This window comes from Mesitornis unicolor, unplaced genomic scaffold (assembly GCF_000695765.1).
Source record: "Mesitornis unicolor isolate BGI_N332 unplaced genomic scaffold, ASM69576v1 scaffold2328, whole genome shotgun sequence".
In the NCBI taxonomy this organism is placed as follows: domain Eukaryota; kingdom Metazoa; phylum Chordata; class Aves; order Mesitornithiformes; family Mesitornithidae; genus Mesitornis; species Mesitornis unicolor.
The window spans coordinates 52,565-67,841 of NW_010201025.1; the positions used below are offsets into that span (position 1 = coordinate 52,565).

General features: G+C 39.0%; 1 protein-coding gene across 1 annotated transcript in view; it reads left to right on the top strand.

Moving 5' to 3' along the window:
• The window catches only part of ZFAT (zinc finger and AT hook domain containing), a gene marked incomplete at its 5' end in the record, with an annotated part of 60,328 nt that extends 50,498 nt beyond the window's left edge, over positions 1-9,830 (top strand). The window contains one exon of the mRNA XM_010189922.1: positions 9,591-9,830. Coding sequence (XP_010188224.1) covers positions 9,591-9,830 — 240 coding nt within the window. The remainder of the gene's footprint in view (positions 1-9,590) is intronic.
• Positions 9,831-15,277: the final 5,447 nt, after the last annotated feature.

Sequence of the window (15,277 nt, forward strand, 5' to 3'; positions counted from 1 at the left end):
AGCAAGATGCTTAGTGTTTAAATTCATTTATTTTTCATAAATGGAGTGTATTACTTGTAACAAGTCTCTCTGAAACAAAAGGTAAAAACTATGTAAGGTTCTTTGTCCAAATTTGAATTTTTCTTTTTGCTTCAAATTTCTGAACCAGAGCAGTAGATTTTTGGATTCTTAGTCTCAACAGAAGTTTTAAATCAGTATACTGTGGTAACCAGTTGAATGTTATCTGGTTTTTTCAGACTTCTTATGTTTAGATACTGATAGACAAATGTGTTGCTAATGTGTACGCCTGTAAAATGTCTTATGTGTCATACCGGACCAGAAATTATTGTCCTGATGTGAGAAACTCATCAGCAGACGATTGTGTAAATCTTTAAGTCTTTTCCTCAATATTATTTTTCCTGCCTAAACAAGCCACTGAGATCCGTTTTTGTTCAGAGCAAATCCTGACTGCCTGGTATTCAGAGAACTGCTGGAGAGCAGAGCAGCAGTCTTTGTTCTAGCAAAACAAAACCAACACCCCAAACAAACAACTAACCTACGCCCATGGTCTTGTTCACCATGTCAGCTCCCTGTTCTTTTCTTTCATTTCTAATTCAGAACAATGTATCTGGTTGAGCACTGCATACAGCCATTTTTATGCCACCTTACTTGTAGCGTATTAGCATATAAAAAATCCAGAGGTTTCACATGCTAAGTAAGTCACAGACATCTGGTTTGTGTTAGCTTTGAAAAATTACGTTGCTGCTCTAGACAATCTTCTCCTGTCCCATATAAAGATTGAATCTCTCCTCTAAACTTTTCCTGTTGCTCTAGAACCATCGCTTCAAGCTCACTCTGAAGATGGCTAAGAAGATTGTATAAATCACTATAACTCTGTGTAAACATAGTTATTAATCACTGAGATGGTTATATCAGTGTTTCTGCACAACTGTTCATCAGTAATCCACTTTCTTTTTCAAGCCTATGGGATGTAAGTCTTTTCCATTATTCAAGCCAGAAAGCTGATGTCCTCTTCAGGTAGGGTTCTTGGGCCTTGCATGCAGGTGGTGATTAGCTCAGCGGTGCTTGCTTCTTCTGCATGAGGACTTCTATATGATGACGCTCTTATTTCAACCACTTAGCTAAAATGGTTGTCCAAGCCATCCTTATTTTATGCTACAGTTAACTCTGATAGTCCTTTTTCTGATATTCACAGATTATGTTTTGCCCCTTTTGTGTTCTTTCAGAAGAATCCAAAGATTACTTTTCTCTGCCCCTCTTGACATCACCCTCTCTTATTCTGTTCACCTGATGTTAGTTTTTTGCCACATGAAACAAAATCTTGTTTTCATATCTAAGGCTTTTATGTCCTTTCTGACTTAGTGTCCCATTTCTCATTATCTGTAAAGATTTTGACTCCTACCTTAGCTCAGTCCATGAAGGTTTAATTGCTAATTACTTTTTTCAAACAAGTTTCTTAATGCCTTCTTCCATATTGTGCTTACTTATGTGCATTTTTAATGAAGAGCAATTTGTACCTCATTGTCTTCTCTCAATTATTCTTCAAAGATATGATGACAGTAATTACCTGTGGTTAGGCTATTGGCATATTGAAATTAATGCCTGTCACACAAAACTACCATCTCATTTATGTTGTACTCTCCCACCTCCCTTTTTCTGTGTCTGCTTACTGTCTTTTGTTTTATATTGAATTTATAAGGCCTTTGGGGCACGAAATACTTTTTGCATGTAGCATACCTGATATAATCCAAGTCCTGGTCCAAAGCACTAACATGAACAGTAAAGAGCAGTAATGGGCTGCTGAATTCTTTCTCTTTTTCTCCCATTCAGAAATCGGATGTCCTTACTCCTTCTGAAACTTGGAGTGCAGGGTTAACTCTATTCCTGAAAAGCACAGTAGCCTATTTTCAACCTAGACTTCTAAATAATTTGCTCTGAAGAGTAAAAATATCAACTGTTTCTCTAACTAAGCAGATGTTTATCAAGCTTAAGAAAACACCAGATATCCATGCATTTCACCCTTGATTTTAGTTCCTTTCATCCTTTTATTCTGTGATCTCTCCAGCCTCCAGCAAAATCCTACCATGGCAACAGTTACTTTCTTCAAAGTGACAGCAGCAGCAATGCACAGCAAAGATTACACATCAGCTTGAAGTTGATCACAGAAAGAATTTATAGTGTAACACATCTTCAAAAATAAATACCTAATAATATTAGCATGGCTGTCACGTCAAAGGCTACTGCACCTTGTACTTCAGCAACACACTGCATATTTCATTCTGGCTCTGATTTGTACCTACATGATGCTAGGTGCTGGTGTTCATCTAGAAAATGTTCCAATATATGTTATATATAGGTTGTCCAGTTTGTGGTTGCTTTAGGAATTGGAGCAATTTGATGCTTAACGTGACAGTACTAGCTAAGGAAAATATTAATTGTGGTAGATGGCCCTGTTTTCTCAGCCTCTCAAGTTCTTGTCATCTATGTAACATATAGATAAAGTTTATCTATAGTCTGTTCCGATTACTGCCTTCTGGTAAAGCTCTTGAAATGATGGCAATGTTGCCATACTTCCTCAGGAGAAAATCCGGTGATACAACGTTCTGCCAGATAAGTGAAGCTGCCAGTCACAGTCTCTATGTCAGGATATATTCACCAACCAATTGCTAAAACCTTTTAAAAAATCTACGTCACAAATATGCAGATTGGTTTGCCACCTTGTATTTTGTGGTGGCTTGACCCTGGCTGTATGCTAGGTACCCACCAAAACCGCTCTGTTACTGCCTTCCTCATCTGGACAGGGGAGTGAAAATATAGTGAAAGGCTCATGGGTTCAGATAAGGACAGGGAGATCACTCAGCAGTTACTGTCACAGGCAAAAAATGCTCGACTTGAGGGAAATTAGTTTAATTTTTTACCAATCAAAGCAGTGTAGGATAATGAGAAATCAAAACAAATCTTAAAACACCTTCCACCAACCTCTCACTTCCTCCCAGACTCAACTTCACTCCCCATTTTTCTCTACCTCCCCTTCCCTCCAGCGGTGCAGTGGGACAGAAAATGGGGGTTGTGGTCAGTTCATCACACGTTATCTCTGCTGCTCCTTCCTCCTCACAGGGAGGACTCCTCACACTCTTCCCCTGCTCTAGTGTGGGTTCCTCCGTGGGCTGCAGGTGGATCTCTGCTCCATCATTGACCTCCATGGGCTGCAGGAGGCCTCACCATGGTCTCCACCACAAGCTGCATGGGAGTCTCTGCTCCTGCACCTGGACCACCTTCTTGCCCTCCTTCTTCACTGACCTTGGTGTCTGCAGGGCTGTTTCTCTCCCATATTCTTACTCCTCTCTCTGGCTACAATTGCTGTTGCACAAGTTTTTTTCCCATTCTTAAATATGTTATCGCAGAGGCACTACCACCATCATTTGGCTCGGCCTTGGCCAGCGGTGGGTCCATCTTGGAGCCAGCTGGCATTGGCTCTATCGGATATGAAGGAAACTTCTAGCAGCTTCTCACAGACGCCACCCCTGTAGCCCCCTGGTAGCAAAACCTTGCCATGCAAACCCACTGGTCATTTTTTGTTTTATGCAAAGCAAGGCTTTCATATTCAAGTCTCTTATTATCCTGAAACTATTGTGCACCAGATTGTCTTTGTTTCGTAGCTCATTATAGCAGTTCATATGATCAAATTACAGTATTCTTCTGTGTGTGTCTGTGTGTGTTTTTCACACAGTATTTCTATATGTAAACGAGAACAGAGAGGGAGATCAAACTATTCAAACAGCACTGAATAAAAGGGTAGTGACAGCCCTGTAGGTACTAATATAAGTTGGCACGTCACATATCCATGTGCTCTCTGTGATCTAGAATGCTTATATTCACTTTTTCTTTTAATCTTTTCTGTAGACAATTTTATATATTTTCCTATTGTGGTGTCTTATATAAACAGAAACATCTGTAACCTAGTGTAAGTTTTTGAATTCCTGTAAGATCTCAGTGATTAGCTTTTCTTCTGTATGGTAAACTGGAAGGCAGCATTCAATCTGAAACCAAGGGAGAGACTCTGTAGAGGATTTTGAGTCGAGCCCAGCAAGACTCTTTTAAACACTATGGACCTGCAACTCCTGCTAGCTTCAAAGAAAACTGGAAAAAAAAAATCAAGATGAGCTCTAGAATAAGAAAGTGGCTTTAGCATCTTACTGCAAATGTATTTTTTACTCCTATTTAGAGAAGGGAAGAAGTATATTTTCCTTAATGGCTTGGATTAATTTCGAATTAAAAAAGGCTTTCTTGCTTTGAGAGGAAAAGATTCCTCTAAGAGATACCCATTTTTTATGTCACTTACCTGTATTTGGATGGTCCTCAAATATTTAAATTAAGAACTTTGATAATTTAAAAATGTTGAGCTTCTTGTGAAGACATGGGGGCAAAAGTCCCATTGGCTTTCTTGAGAGCCACATTTAGCTAGTGGAGAATATTTATGCAGGTACTGAATTGATTTAATATGCCAGCTGTGTGTGGTTTCAGCTTCTTGCTGTCATTCTTTAGTGAAGGATACACAGCCAGATGCTTTTCAGCTGGCTCTCAAACAGAAAACAGGTCTTGGATGCTACTCTTCAAAAGATTTCAGATGCCAATAAAAAGAATTGAGTGTAGTGACTTCATTTGTTCTGATGGCAGCTGTCCCACTGTTTTGTGAATTTGAGGGATGTAAATTAACATTTTGAGATTATTCCCCCTGGAACAATCTAATAGGAACCAAGCAGAAACTTGTAAACATTGAACTGATTTGAAATGTAAATGTCTAAAATAATGTGGTGATTTGTCAAACAAAAAGGATTGCAGATAGCTGTCCAAGAAAGACACTGGAAGCTAGGAACATCAGAAATAAGGGCATTAGTCTTCTTTACCCTGCATGACAAGGGTAATAAAACCACATCGATAAAGTCAGGTAGAGAGGTTAAATTAACTTTCTTTATTGGCCATTTTCATTTCAAAAGCATATAAAACTGAATAAGTCTTAGATGGCTGCTATTGAATTGAATGAGATTCTGGTTTCATTTCATTTTCGTGTCAACTGTGCTTTATTTATTTTCCTTTCTTCAGTATTTATGTACACTCGCAAAACTATATTTAAAATTATTTATGTGTTTTGATTTACAGTGACTAAAGCAAGCCTGTCTGAGATCCTTCTTAGGCTGTGTTGTGCATTCTTGCAGCTCTTAGCAAATGTTGTGTAATTTTTCTGGCCTGAGGCACGTTGTCAGAGGATTATGTATAGCCACTAACCCAGGGGAGGTTAGTGTGGGTTACATAATAAAGAGCCAAATTGTAGACACCCCTATTTAGATATTTGTTTGAGGATCTCTAGCATCAAGGGCTGTAATTGTGAGCTCATTCTTAGAAACACAGAATCATTAAGGTTGGGAGAGACCTCTGAGATCATCAAGTCCAACCCTCAACCCAACCCCACCATGCCCACTAAACCATGTCCTGAAGTGCCACATCTAGGCACTTCTTGAACACCACTAGGGATGAGGACTCCACCACCTCCCTGGGCAGACCCTTCCAGTGCTTGACCACTGTTTCAGTAAAGGAATTCTTCCCAATATCCAACCTAAACCTCCTCTGGCACAACTTGAGGCCATTTCCTCTTGTCCTGTCACTGGTTACATGGAAGAAAAGACTGACACCCACCTCCCTATGCCCTCCATTCAGGCAGTTGTAGATGGTGATAAGGTCTCCCTTCAGCCTCCTCTTCTCCAAACTAAACAAACTCAACTCCCTCAGCTGCTCGTCATAGTTCTTCTGCTCCAGACCCTTCACCAGCTTCGTTGCTCTTCTCTGGACACACTTCAGTGCCTCACAGTGTCCTTCTTGTAGTGAGGGGCCCAAAGCTGAACACAGGATTTGAGGTGTGAATAACAAGCTGTGAGATTCATAACAAGCCGTGAGATTTTAATTATCTAACAGTTTTAACTGCAGCTTCCCATCTGAATTTGCTAGTGATTAGACTGCTGCCTGTTATGATCTTTGTTAGTAGATCTTGTGTATGTCCTTTCCTTTCACACAGGAGCTGGCACTGGAGCAGGTAGCCTCAGGAACAAGGAGAGGACAGTTATGAAATGGGAGTCTTGTGTGTGAATTTCTGGATTTTAGTAACAATTTTGAAACTGTCCCTCACAGCATCCTTCTAGACAAGTTGTCCAACTATGGGATGAGCAAGTTCATGGTGCGCTGGGTGAAGAACTGGCTTAAGGGCAGAGCTCAAAGGTTGTAGTGAATGTATTTATCAGTGATCTCGACCCAGGAGTTGAATCCACTGTTATCAGGTTTGCTGATGATACCAAACTGGGAGGTGCTGTTGACTGTCTTGAGGGACAAGAGGCCTTGCAGAGTGATATAGATAGATTGGAGCGTTGGGCAATGATTAATGGGTTGAAATTTAACAAGTCCAAATGCTGGATTCTGCACCTAGGGTGGAGTAATGCCAGGCACAAGTGTGAATTGGGAGAGGAGTGGCTGGAGAGCAGCCCTGCAGAAAGGGATCTGGGGGTGCTGGTCAATGCAGGCTCAACAAGAGTCAGCAACATGCCCTGGCAGCTGAGAGAGCAAACCACATCCTGGGGTGCATCAAACACAGCATGACCAGGCAGTTAAAGGAAGGGTTTATCCCTGGTGACAGGGCTGGAAGGCATGTCCTGTGAGCAGTGGCTGAGGACTCTGGGCTAGTCTCCTTTGGAGAAAATGAGGCTGAGGGGCAACCTCACTGCTCTCTCCAGCTTCCTGAGGAGGGGAAATAGGGAGGGAGGTGCTGAGCTCTTCTCCCTGGTATCCAGTGATAGGACTCGTGGGAGTGGTTCAAAGCTGCACCAGAGGAGGTTCAGATTGGACATTAGGAAGCATTTCTTTACCAGGAGGGTGGTCAAACACTGGTACAGGCTTCCTAGAGAGGTGATCAACGCCCCAAGCCTGTCAGTGTTTATGAGGCATTTGGATGATGTCCTTAACAGCATGTTTTAACTTTGTCATGATGATGCCCTGAAGTGCTCAGGCAGTTGGACTAGATGATTTTTGCAGGTCCCTTCCAACTGAAATAGTGGATTCTGTTCTAATTCACAAAAATCCTATTGCTTTCAGGAGAATTTAGATTTTCTTTTTTAAAAAAAAGTATGTGTGGAGAGGAACAAGAGAAGAAAGTTAACAGTGCTATTTTTTTTCATGTTGTAGCTTCGTGCTTATCAAAGATAAGCTCAAGCTTCCATTAGCAAAGAGTACTTTGTTGATACTCGTACTTTGTGACAGCATAAATTAGTTTTACTGAAGGTGATTGAAAATTTTATTTTGTCAAGAAAAGTATCCAGCATCACCCACTTTTGTAGGATGTTGAGCTTGAACTTCAGCAAGTAACTTTCAATTAAAATGTTCAGATACGCTTGGAAGAGAAACAGACATGGAAAGGACTTCAGCCCATGCCTGTCGTTTTATCCCTAAAATCTGAATCCTGCGCGACAAAGCCTTAAGGTCAATGATGATGGCAAGATTCTTTTAGAAGTTGAATCTTTCACCACATAAAATCCACGTATATTTCATCAGTATATCGCAGGCATACTGGCTCTAGGACCTCTGAATAATTTAATACCTGAACATTCTTCTTATTGTTCAAGAAAACGCTTTGTATTGCCTGATGAATTGAGTGGAAGTTCAAAGTGATATGAAGTCCTAAGGGGTTTGTGCGTCTCTGCAGTCTTCTTGATCTGACAGATATTTTAAACATGACATAAAGAAGTTAAAGGAGAAGTCACTGTACAACAGTGGGAATGGTTGCTTAGGGAAAAAATGACATTAGAGAAGAGCATCAGTAAAACAAACATAGAGAATTTCTTTTTCTCCTTGCTAGTCTCCAAGGAGCCAAACACGTGCTTGGAAGCTTTGCTGTAGTTCTTGCCTTCTGTTCCTGCTCCCCTGTTAAGCAGCAACACTGGTCTTAATTACATCTTCTTGAACTTGATTGTTCTAATACTACCGCTTACAAAATAATGTCATACAAATGAGAATTGGAGAACTTTTGAATCATACTTCTAATTATAAAAAATAGTTCTTTTCTAATTTGTATGACTTAAATTCCATACTTGGTGGAATCTACTGTGTTTGACCTATTCTTTTCAAAATCACGTACAAGTTCAATACTGCCAAGAGCACACCATATACTGCTCTGCAATACAAGCATACACCAAGATCCAGTAGATTGATATCTATCAATCCTTTGTTCTCTTCTTATTACACTTCCTAGGGTTATTGGAAGTACCATGGAGCTGTGCTTTCAATCATGAGATGTAGGTGAGCCAGCAATTCTGTCTTGGTTTCCTGTTGTTTGTGTAAGTGGACAATTTATAGATCCTCTCATTGATATGAAAGAAGTATTTGTGGGAGAGAATGTGACCTCCTACAAATTCAAGCAGCTACTTTATTACAGTGAGAAATAAGCATGATTTATCTCTGGATGCTTACTTCATAAAGCATTTGCTAAGCCTAAATGAAAGAGAAATAGGCCTTAACAAAAACAGCCCATTTTCTGAAAAGAGAAGGAAGAGAGGGTTTGATTAACTGCACGTTGCATTGCAGGTGGGTTGGTGTTTATGATCCTGTAAATAAAACAGCTCTCTTCGATGAACACGGGGAGTGGTATTGTACTGAAAACATCTAACAAATGCCTTTGCATATATCTTACATACCAAAGAATTGCTATTCCATTCTCTCCTCAAATGCACATTATTTTATCACTAATATTGGAAAGAATGCATTTGCTCCGCATGACTTACAGTTTTCTGAGGTGTTACTGGTCTGGAGTACCGTGCATAGGAATTTTGTATGGATCTGGTAAAGAATTAAGATTTGTTCTTGAATTCTAGTAATTATGGTATTTTAATAATGACAGAGCTGTTTGACCTCTTTGAAATTCTATACAAAACTGTGGTGGTGTTCTTTTCTTTTTGACAAGAAGCAAAATGTTCAGTAAAAATTCTGGTATTTTCAATTGTTCCTGTCACTAACATAAAAGGTGCTGCCTCACAAACAGTAGGTCTTAGGGATCTGTTTCCCTAATACTTACATTTCAGTTTTCTAATAGAAGTCCATTAAGGTTTACAATGAATTTTTTACTTATATGAGCAATTTGTTTCCTAGGAAAAAAAAAAGGGGAGAAAGAAATGGCTACAGCAGTTGTTTTTCATGTGGTTTTGAATGGATTCTTATCTCAGTGCTACTAGAGGGATTGTTTGAGTTCAGTTTTATTTACATAAGAGCAGTTTTGGATGAATGGCTGCTGAGAGATTAAAGCTGTCTCCAAAGACCTACATTCCTGGAACTCTGCAGGTCTCTATGCGTACAACTGAGATGCTGTGTTACTGCTTTCAGTATTCTGTCTATCAATACACTTATTAATCAGTAGTGCTCACTACAAATTCTGTGTAAAGCTGACATTTTCTTTCAAAACTATCCAATTTCTGTGCTGTATTTCTGTTAATCATCACAATACTGGGTACGTATTGGAAAGTTAACGTCTATCTGTAACCTCTTCAATTTCACCCCAGGTGAAAGAAGAGGAGCAATCAGCTAATCACACTTTGATGATTCAAGAGACACTGCAGCAAGCTTCGGTGGAGCTGTCTGAACAGCATCACCTGGTGGTGTCCTCGGATGAAGTGGAGGGAATTGAGACGGTGACTGTGTACACGCAGGGCGGAGAGGCTTCGGAATTCATCGTTTATGTTCAGGAAGCGATGCAGCCTGTGGAGGAAGAAGCTGTGGACCACTCAGTGCAGGAGCTCTAGAGAACACCGTTCAAAGGAGATTTGGCTACTTGATTTGCCAAAGCAGAAGTTTGGGATTTTTTTTCCCCAACACAACCAGAGGCAAGCAAGCGGACAGATTTTCAATTAATGTGTGAAGCAAGACTTTGTTTCTAGATAGTGATCTGACTGTTTGGAGTGTGTCGGTACCTTAGACATATTATATACAAAACCACCTCAGACTTTTATTTTTTCATGAAAAAATGATCATATCTTGAGGAAACTCTATTCTTCCCCTTCTCAGATCTCTCATTTGATCCCTGTAAATCCCTAAAAGTATTGTCTGTTCAAAGCCATGTTATCCCACAATAATAAAACATCTATAATGGTAGCTAGAATTCCTAGAAAAGTACATACAACCCATTTTATACAGAATTAATATGTACTTAGCTTCACTGGAAGCAGGGTTGTTTTGTGGTTGGTTTTTTTTGTTTTGTTTTTTTTTTTTAAATAGAAGTGTTTCTTATTTCTGAGTACAACTTAGAATATCTTTGCAGAATTGTGGATCTAATCCAGACAAAGTCTCCAGACTTTAATTAGAAATGTGCCACAGATGGACTGAACTTTGTACCTGTGAGATGGTCCTTTGAGTTTAGGAGGTATTTAAAGCCATATATGATATTTCTGGGTACCAGTAAGGTGACTGTTACTTAGATAAATGAATAATGATAACTCCTTCCATCCCACTGGATAAATACCTGTCCAGTACTGTACAGTGAAGCCAAATCTCTCAAATCAAAGAAATATTTTTTGTTTTTAAGAATAAAAATTATTCAAATTATTTATAAATGCTATAAAAGATGTATGTTCTTATGTTTTAAACAGATGTGCTTGTAAATTTAACTATGTGAAAGAACTTGTACAAAAAACTTAAGTAAATATTGGCAAGAATCTAGATATTCTTAATTATGCATGTATATAGTTCCAGATTTTTCTTCATGAATCTTGAATTGTGTCTGATTCAATATTTTTAAATTTGAGCTATAAAAGTTATTAATTAATAGCAAAATTGTCAAGTTTTCTTCTAACGCTCTAATTTTTTAGGTGCTGGCTTCCCTTTCACAGCCAAGTAAAAAATGCTGTTTTGCATTGACTCTGACAAATTATTCCTTCAGTTCTAATCAAGAAAGTAGCATAATGAAGTCCAGGCGGACCTTTTATGTGATTGAACTTATTTATGGGTGTTCTGGGTAGAAAAGCGGAAAAGAGCTTTTCATATATAAGTTGATATAATACAGTGAATGGGTCGTCTGCCTCTTCGAAGTCTGCTGGGTTCTATTAACGCTATACAAAATCAGAGTGCAGACATTTAGTGGTAGCTTCTCCCTTAAGTGTGGTGATAGGGAATTTAAATTTGTTAATGGAAAAGAACTGAAGATAGTTCAACTTTGGTGATAGCTATTTTTTCTCTGTTTTAATCTTGTAAGTACCCAACAAGCCTTAGGCGTGTTACATTTTGTAGGATGGAGACCTTTTTGCCGTTTGGTGTAACTGGCTGGAGCTGGTCACAAATGCAGTGCTGATTTCTTATATCTTCAGTAAATTGACAGGAATGAGCCATCAGGTGTGTAATAACAGCTACAACATGATAGAGACAGATGCACCAAATGTATCAACTTGATTAATCTGCATAGGAAACTTTGGGTTTGTAATTGCTGGTTAAAATTCAGTGTTGATTTGCAAGAATTATGTTTAATGTTATCTAAAATTGAAGCTAGCAGTCTCCAAAAGATTTCTAAGGATTTATTGAAATATTCACGACCCACTTGCGGATAATACCACATTTAGAACAGCGTCATGATTGTATGTGGTAACAGATTACATTCTTAATGTAAAAACTTTCTGAAGCAATTCAGCAACGTATTGTATTATTATCTGACTTTGGGTGGAAAACAGAAAAGTATTTTACTCAAGAATTCTTAAGTAAATTGTTTCCAGATAGAGTCAGTACTTATGTCTGAGAGGTGTGTCTGTATTTTGAGGAAAAGTTTTGGTTTTGGTTTTTTGTTTATTTTAATTCCAGTGTGTCGCATCCACACGTACCTACTGCAGTTTAAGGGTTGACGTAAAGTTGATTGGTTAGATCCCATTTTTCTACACTAAAGCATAAACATTTTTCTGAATTTTATTTTTATTTAAAAAGTACTTTTTGATTCAGGTCTTTTCTTAACATCAAGGTGGGGTTTTTTCCCAACTCTGTTTGGAAATGCAATGGTTGGAAACATAAGAGGTGTAAGTCTGGAAAGACTTTCAGCTGCGTTGAGTACTGCACATTGATTTCTCACCTCTATAATTAGTACATTTTCTTCTTTCTAGAATGTGCAACATTTGTAATGCTATGAGGAGCTACAAACTTCCTCTTTAATGTAAACCATTGTACTTTACCGAAGATTTGCATTTTTTCAGACGCAAAAAGAAAACAAGAGAGCTTTATTTATACCAGGCATTTGGTTTGAGAGGCCGTGACTGTTCCAGTTGTCTTTTGTCTGGATGTGGAACCACCCAAAAGGTAAGAATTAAATCTTTTGCTTGGCAAGTTCTGCTGCTGTTATCACTCAGACAGCACAGATTGTTTTTATTGTAGATTCAACTCCTTTTATCCAGTTTCTTTTCTGAGGGTTCAGTGACCTTTTCAGCTCAGGGGACGCAAGCAGTTGTAGTTTTAAGTTGGCCAAGTAGCTCCTGTTCTTGAATATTATACATTCTTCCCACACGTAAGTAATTTTCATTAGTGCTTACTACACTATATGATCTCCTGTTTTTTCCTCCTTACTTGACACCTGAGAAGTGTCCTGGCTTTAGGCTAACCCTTGGCAAATACTGCTCTTTAAAAGCTTATGCCTGCATAAATCGAGTAACTGATGACTGATATGCACGGCTAAGAACACATCAGGTGTCTCTGCGAATGTCTTTAGCATGGAGAGGAGATAGGTCTTGAATTGTGCAAAGATTTTCAAAAGATGGAAAAAGGAAGCTGCAAATAATTGTAGTGGCAGCAGAATTTTTATTTAGGGGAAGGTAGGATTATGATGCTTGAAGCTGACTTCTTCAGAAAGGTCTCACAGGTCTAACTGGCAACACTAGTTCTTGAAGGACCTCATCTTACAGAATGAAATAATCATCTCTACACAAAATTTGGACCTCACAGGGCAAAAAGACCAGGAGAAGGTATGGGGAATGGATGTTCCAAAAATTTTTACATTCCTTTCTAATTTATTATATCCACAAAGGGTAATTTCTCTTTCCTGAGTAGAGAAGAGGATGAGAACTGCCTTTCTTTCTGATGTGGTTTGGTTTCTGTGGTGCCCATTGATCCCAGCACCGTTTCTTGATACTATTGATTTTAACCAGCTTTGGTAGCATCCTGGCTTGTGTGAAGCTGCTCTTAATAGAGGGTTTGTACTGGATCTGTATCACTCTGGAAAATCCATGGGATGAAAAAAGGAACTGCATACTTCTACTCTGCTGTTTTACCTCAAATTTTGGGCTGTGTGAAATCACAGCTAGTGATGAAAGTACTACAGAGATGGTAATGTTAGACCAATTTTTCCTGCTTTAATAACAAATTGCACTCCTTGAGTAGATATACTTGAAATGAATGCTTTTAATGGCATGTTTTCAAACAAGGTTACAGAAGTGACATTGCTGCGAGTCTGAGATTTTCAAAATGTCTTAATACATTTCTTCTAAAGTTATAAAGTTGCACAGCATTCTAGCACTGCTGTATAAAATCTGGCACTTAATGCATTTGGTCTTAACGAAGGAAAATTAAAATGCTTTCACATTCCAAAAAGTTTGCTCACAGCATGGAAATGTGTGTTACAAACCTAAAAGAATGAAGCCCAAACCAAAACCAAAACACACCAAAAAACCTCCTACATCTCAAGAATAAGCAAGCACTGTTAGCACAGTAGAGAAAGGAAGAAAGTAGCAGAAATAATATTGCAAGATACTCAAATGTTCAAATAAATATTTTAAGCTCCAAGTGGGCAGAGTTTGGCATGTGAGGGGAGTTTTTGAAGCTGTGTTTAGCTGCAGGACTGGGACTTGATTTTGGGCTTTAACTCTTCATGCCTGTCTGTGGAAGAGTCTTGTCATTAGCTGCTCCAGGTTGTTGAAGGACATTGAAGTGCTAGAGCGGGTCCAGAGGAGGACCACAAAGATGATCAAAGGGCTGGAACAGCTCTCCTATGAAGATAGGCTAAAGGAGCTGGGATTGTTCAGCCTGGCGAAGACAAGGCTCAGAGGGGACGTTATAGCAACCTTCCAAACCTGAAAGGTGCCTATAAGAAATCTGGAGAAGAGCTGTTCACTAGGGCATGTAGTGATAGGACGAGGGGTAATGGTTTCAAACTAGAAAAGGGTAGATTTAGGTTGGATATTAGGAAAAAGTTCTTCACTATGAGGGTGGTAGATCACTGGTACAGGTTGCCCAGAGAGGTGGTGGAGGCCCCATCCCTGGAGATATTCAAGGTCAGGCTTGATGGGACTCTGAGCAACCTGATCTGGTAACATTGTCCCTGCTCACTGCAGGGGGGTTGGACTGGATGAGCTTTAAAGGTCCTTTCCAACCCAACACATTCTGTGATTCCATGAAGCTTCAGTAAAGTCAATGGAGATGTGAAAATTCACCCAGTTGGGCAATTTTGAGTAACAGGCCCTTCTGAAAATCAAACTCTTGCGATGAGAGAGTATTGAATAACCAAGACTAACCACTTTGGGGAAACATTTTTCCAAAGCTACAACTGTTTCTTTTATGGAGGTAGGAAAATGATCAAGCAGTCTTATACCTTAAAAGACTGCAAGCCTATCTTGTTCTTATCTTGTCTTGTCTTGCTTAAATGTGGAGTTGTCTTTCTGTAAGAACAGAAAGGTTCAACTGAAGACTGTTCAACTGGTATTGAAAAGAATATTGGTTTTTACTTTTTAATTTTGATCTGAAAATAATGAGTGTTACCAGAGCGCACATCGCAGAGCTGAGTGAAGCAGATGGTGTACACAAAATCGTAGTATATGGACTGTTCGTTTGTTTTGTGGTTTGTTTTTATTTTTTTTACAACAGATTACAGTTTCTGCTTTATGTAGGTATGTTTGAGCTGTATCAGAAAGTTTAAATATGGAATGACAGGAGCTCATTTGCAGGCTGTATCATTAGCAAAAATATGGTTTCATTAGGTAATGTTAACAACGCTGTCTTTGCTCATAACGTGATAAACCACAGATGTTCTTTTCCCTTTTGTAATTGATCACAGTGAGGTTACTGAATTGTACCGCACACGGCTTGACATCTTTTCTGTTTGCATTTCCAGCTTTCTCATCATTAGCAGACATAATTTCCATCAATTGCAGCACTACTCCATTTGTCTTTTTCTCTTCCGTGAAATGAGGACAACTTTTCATCTTGGAAGACTTTCATGTTCACTTAGTCA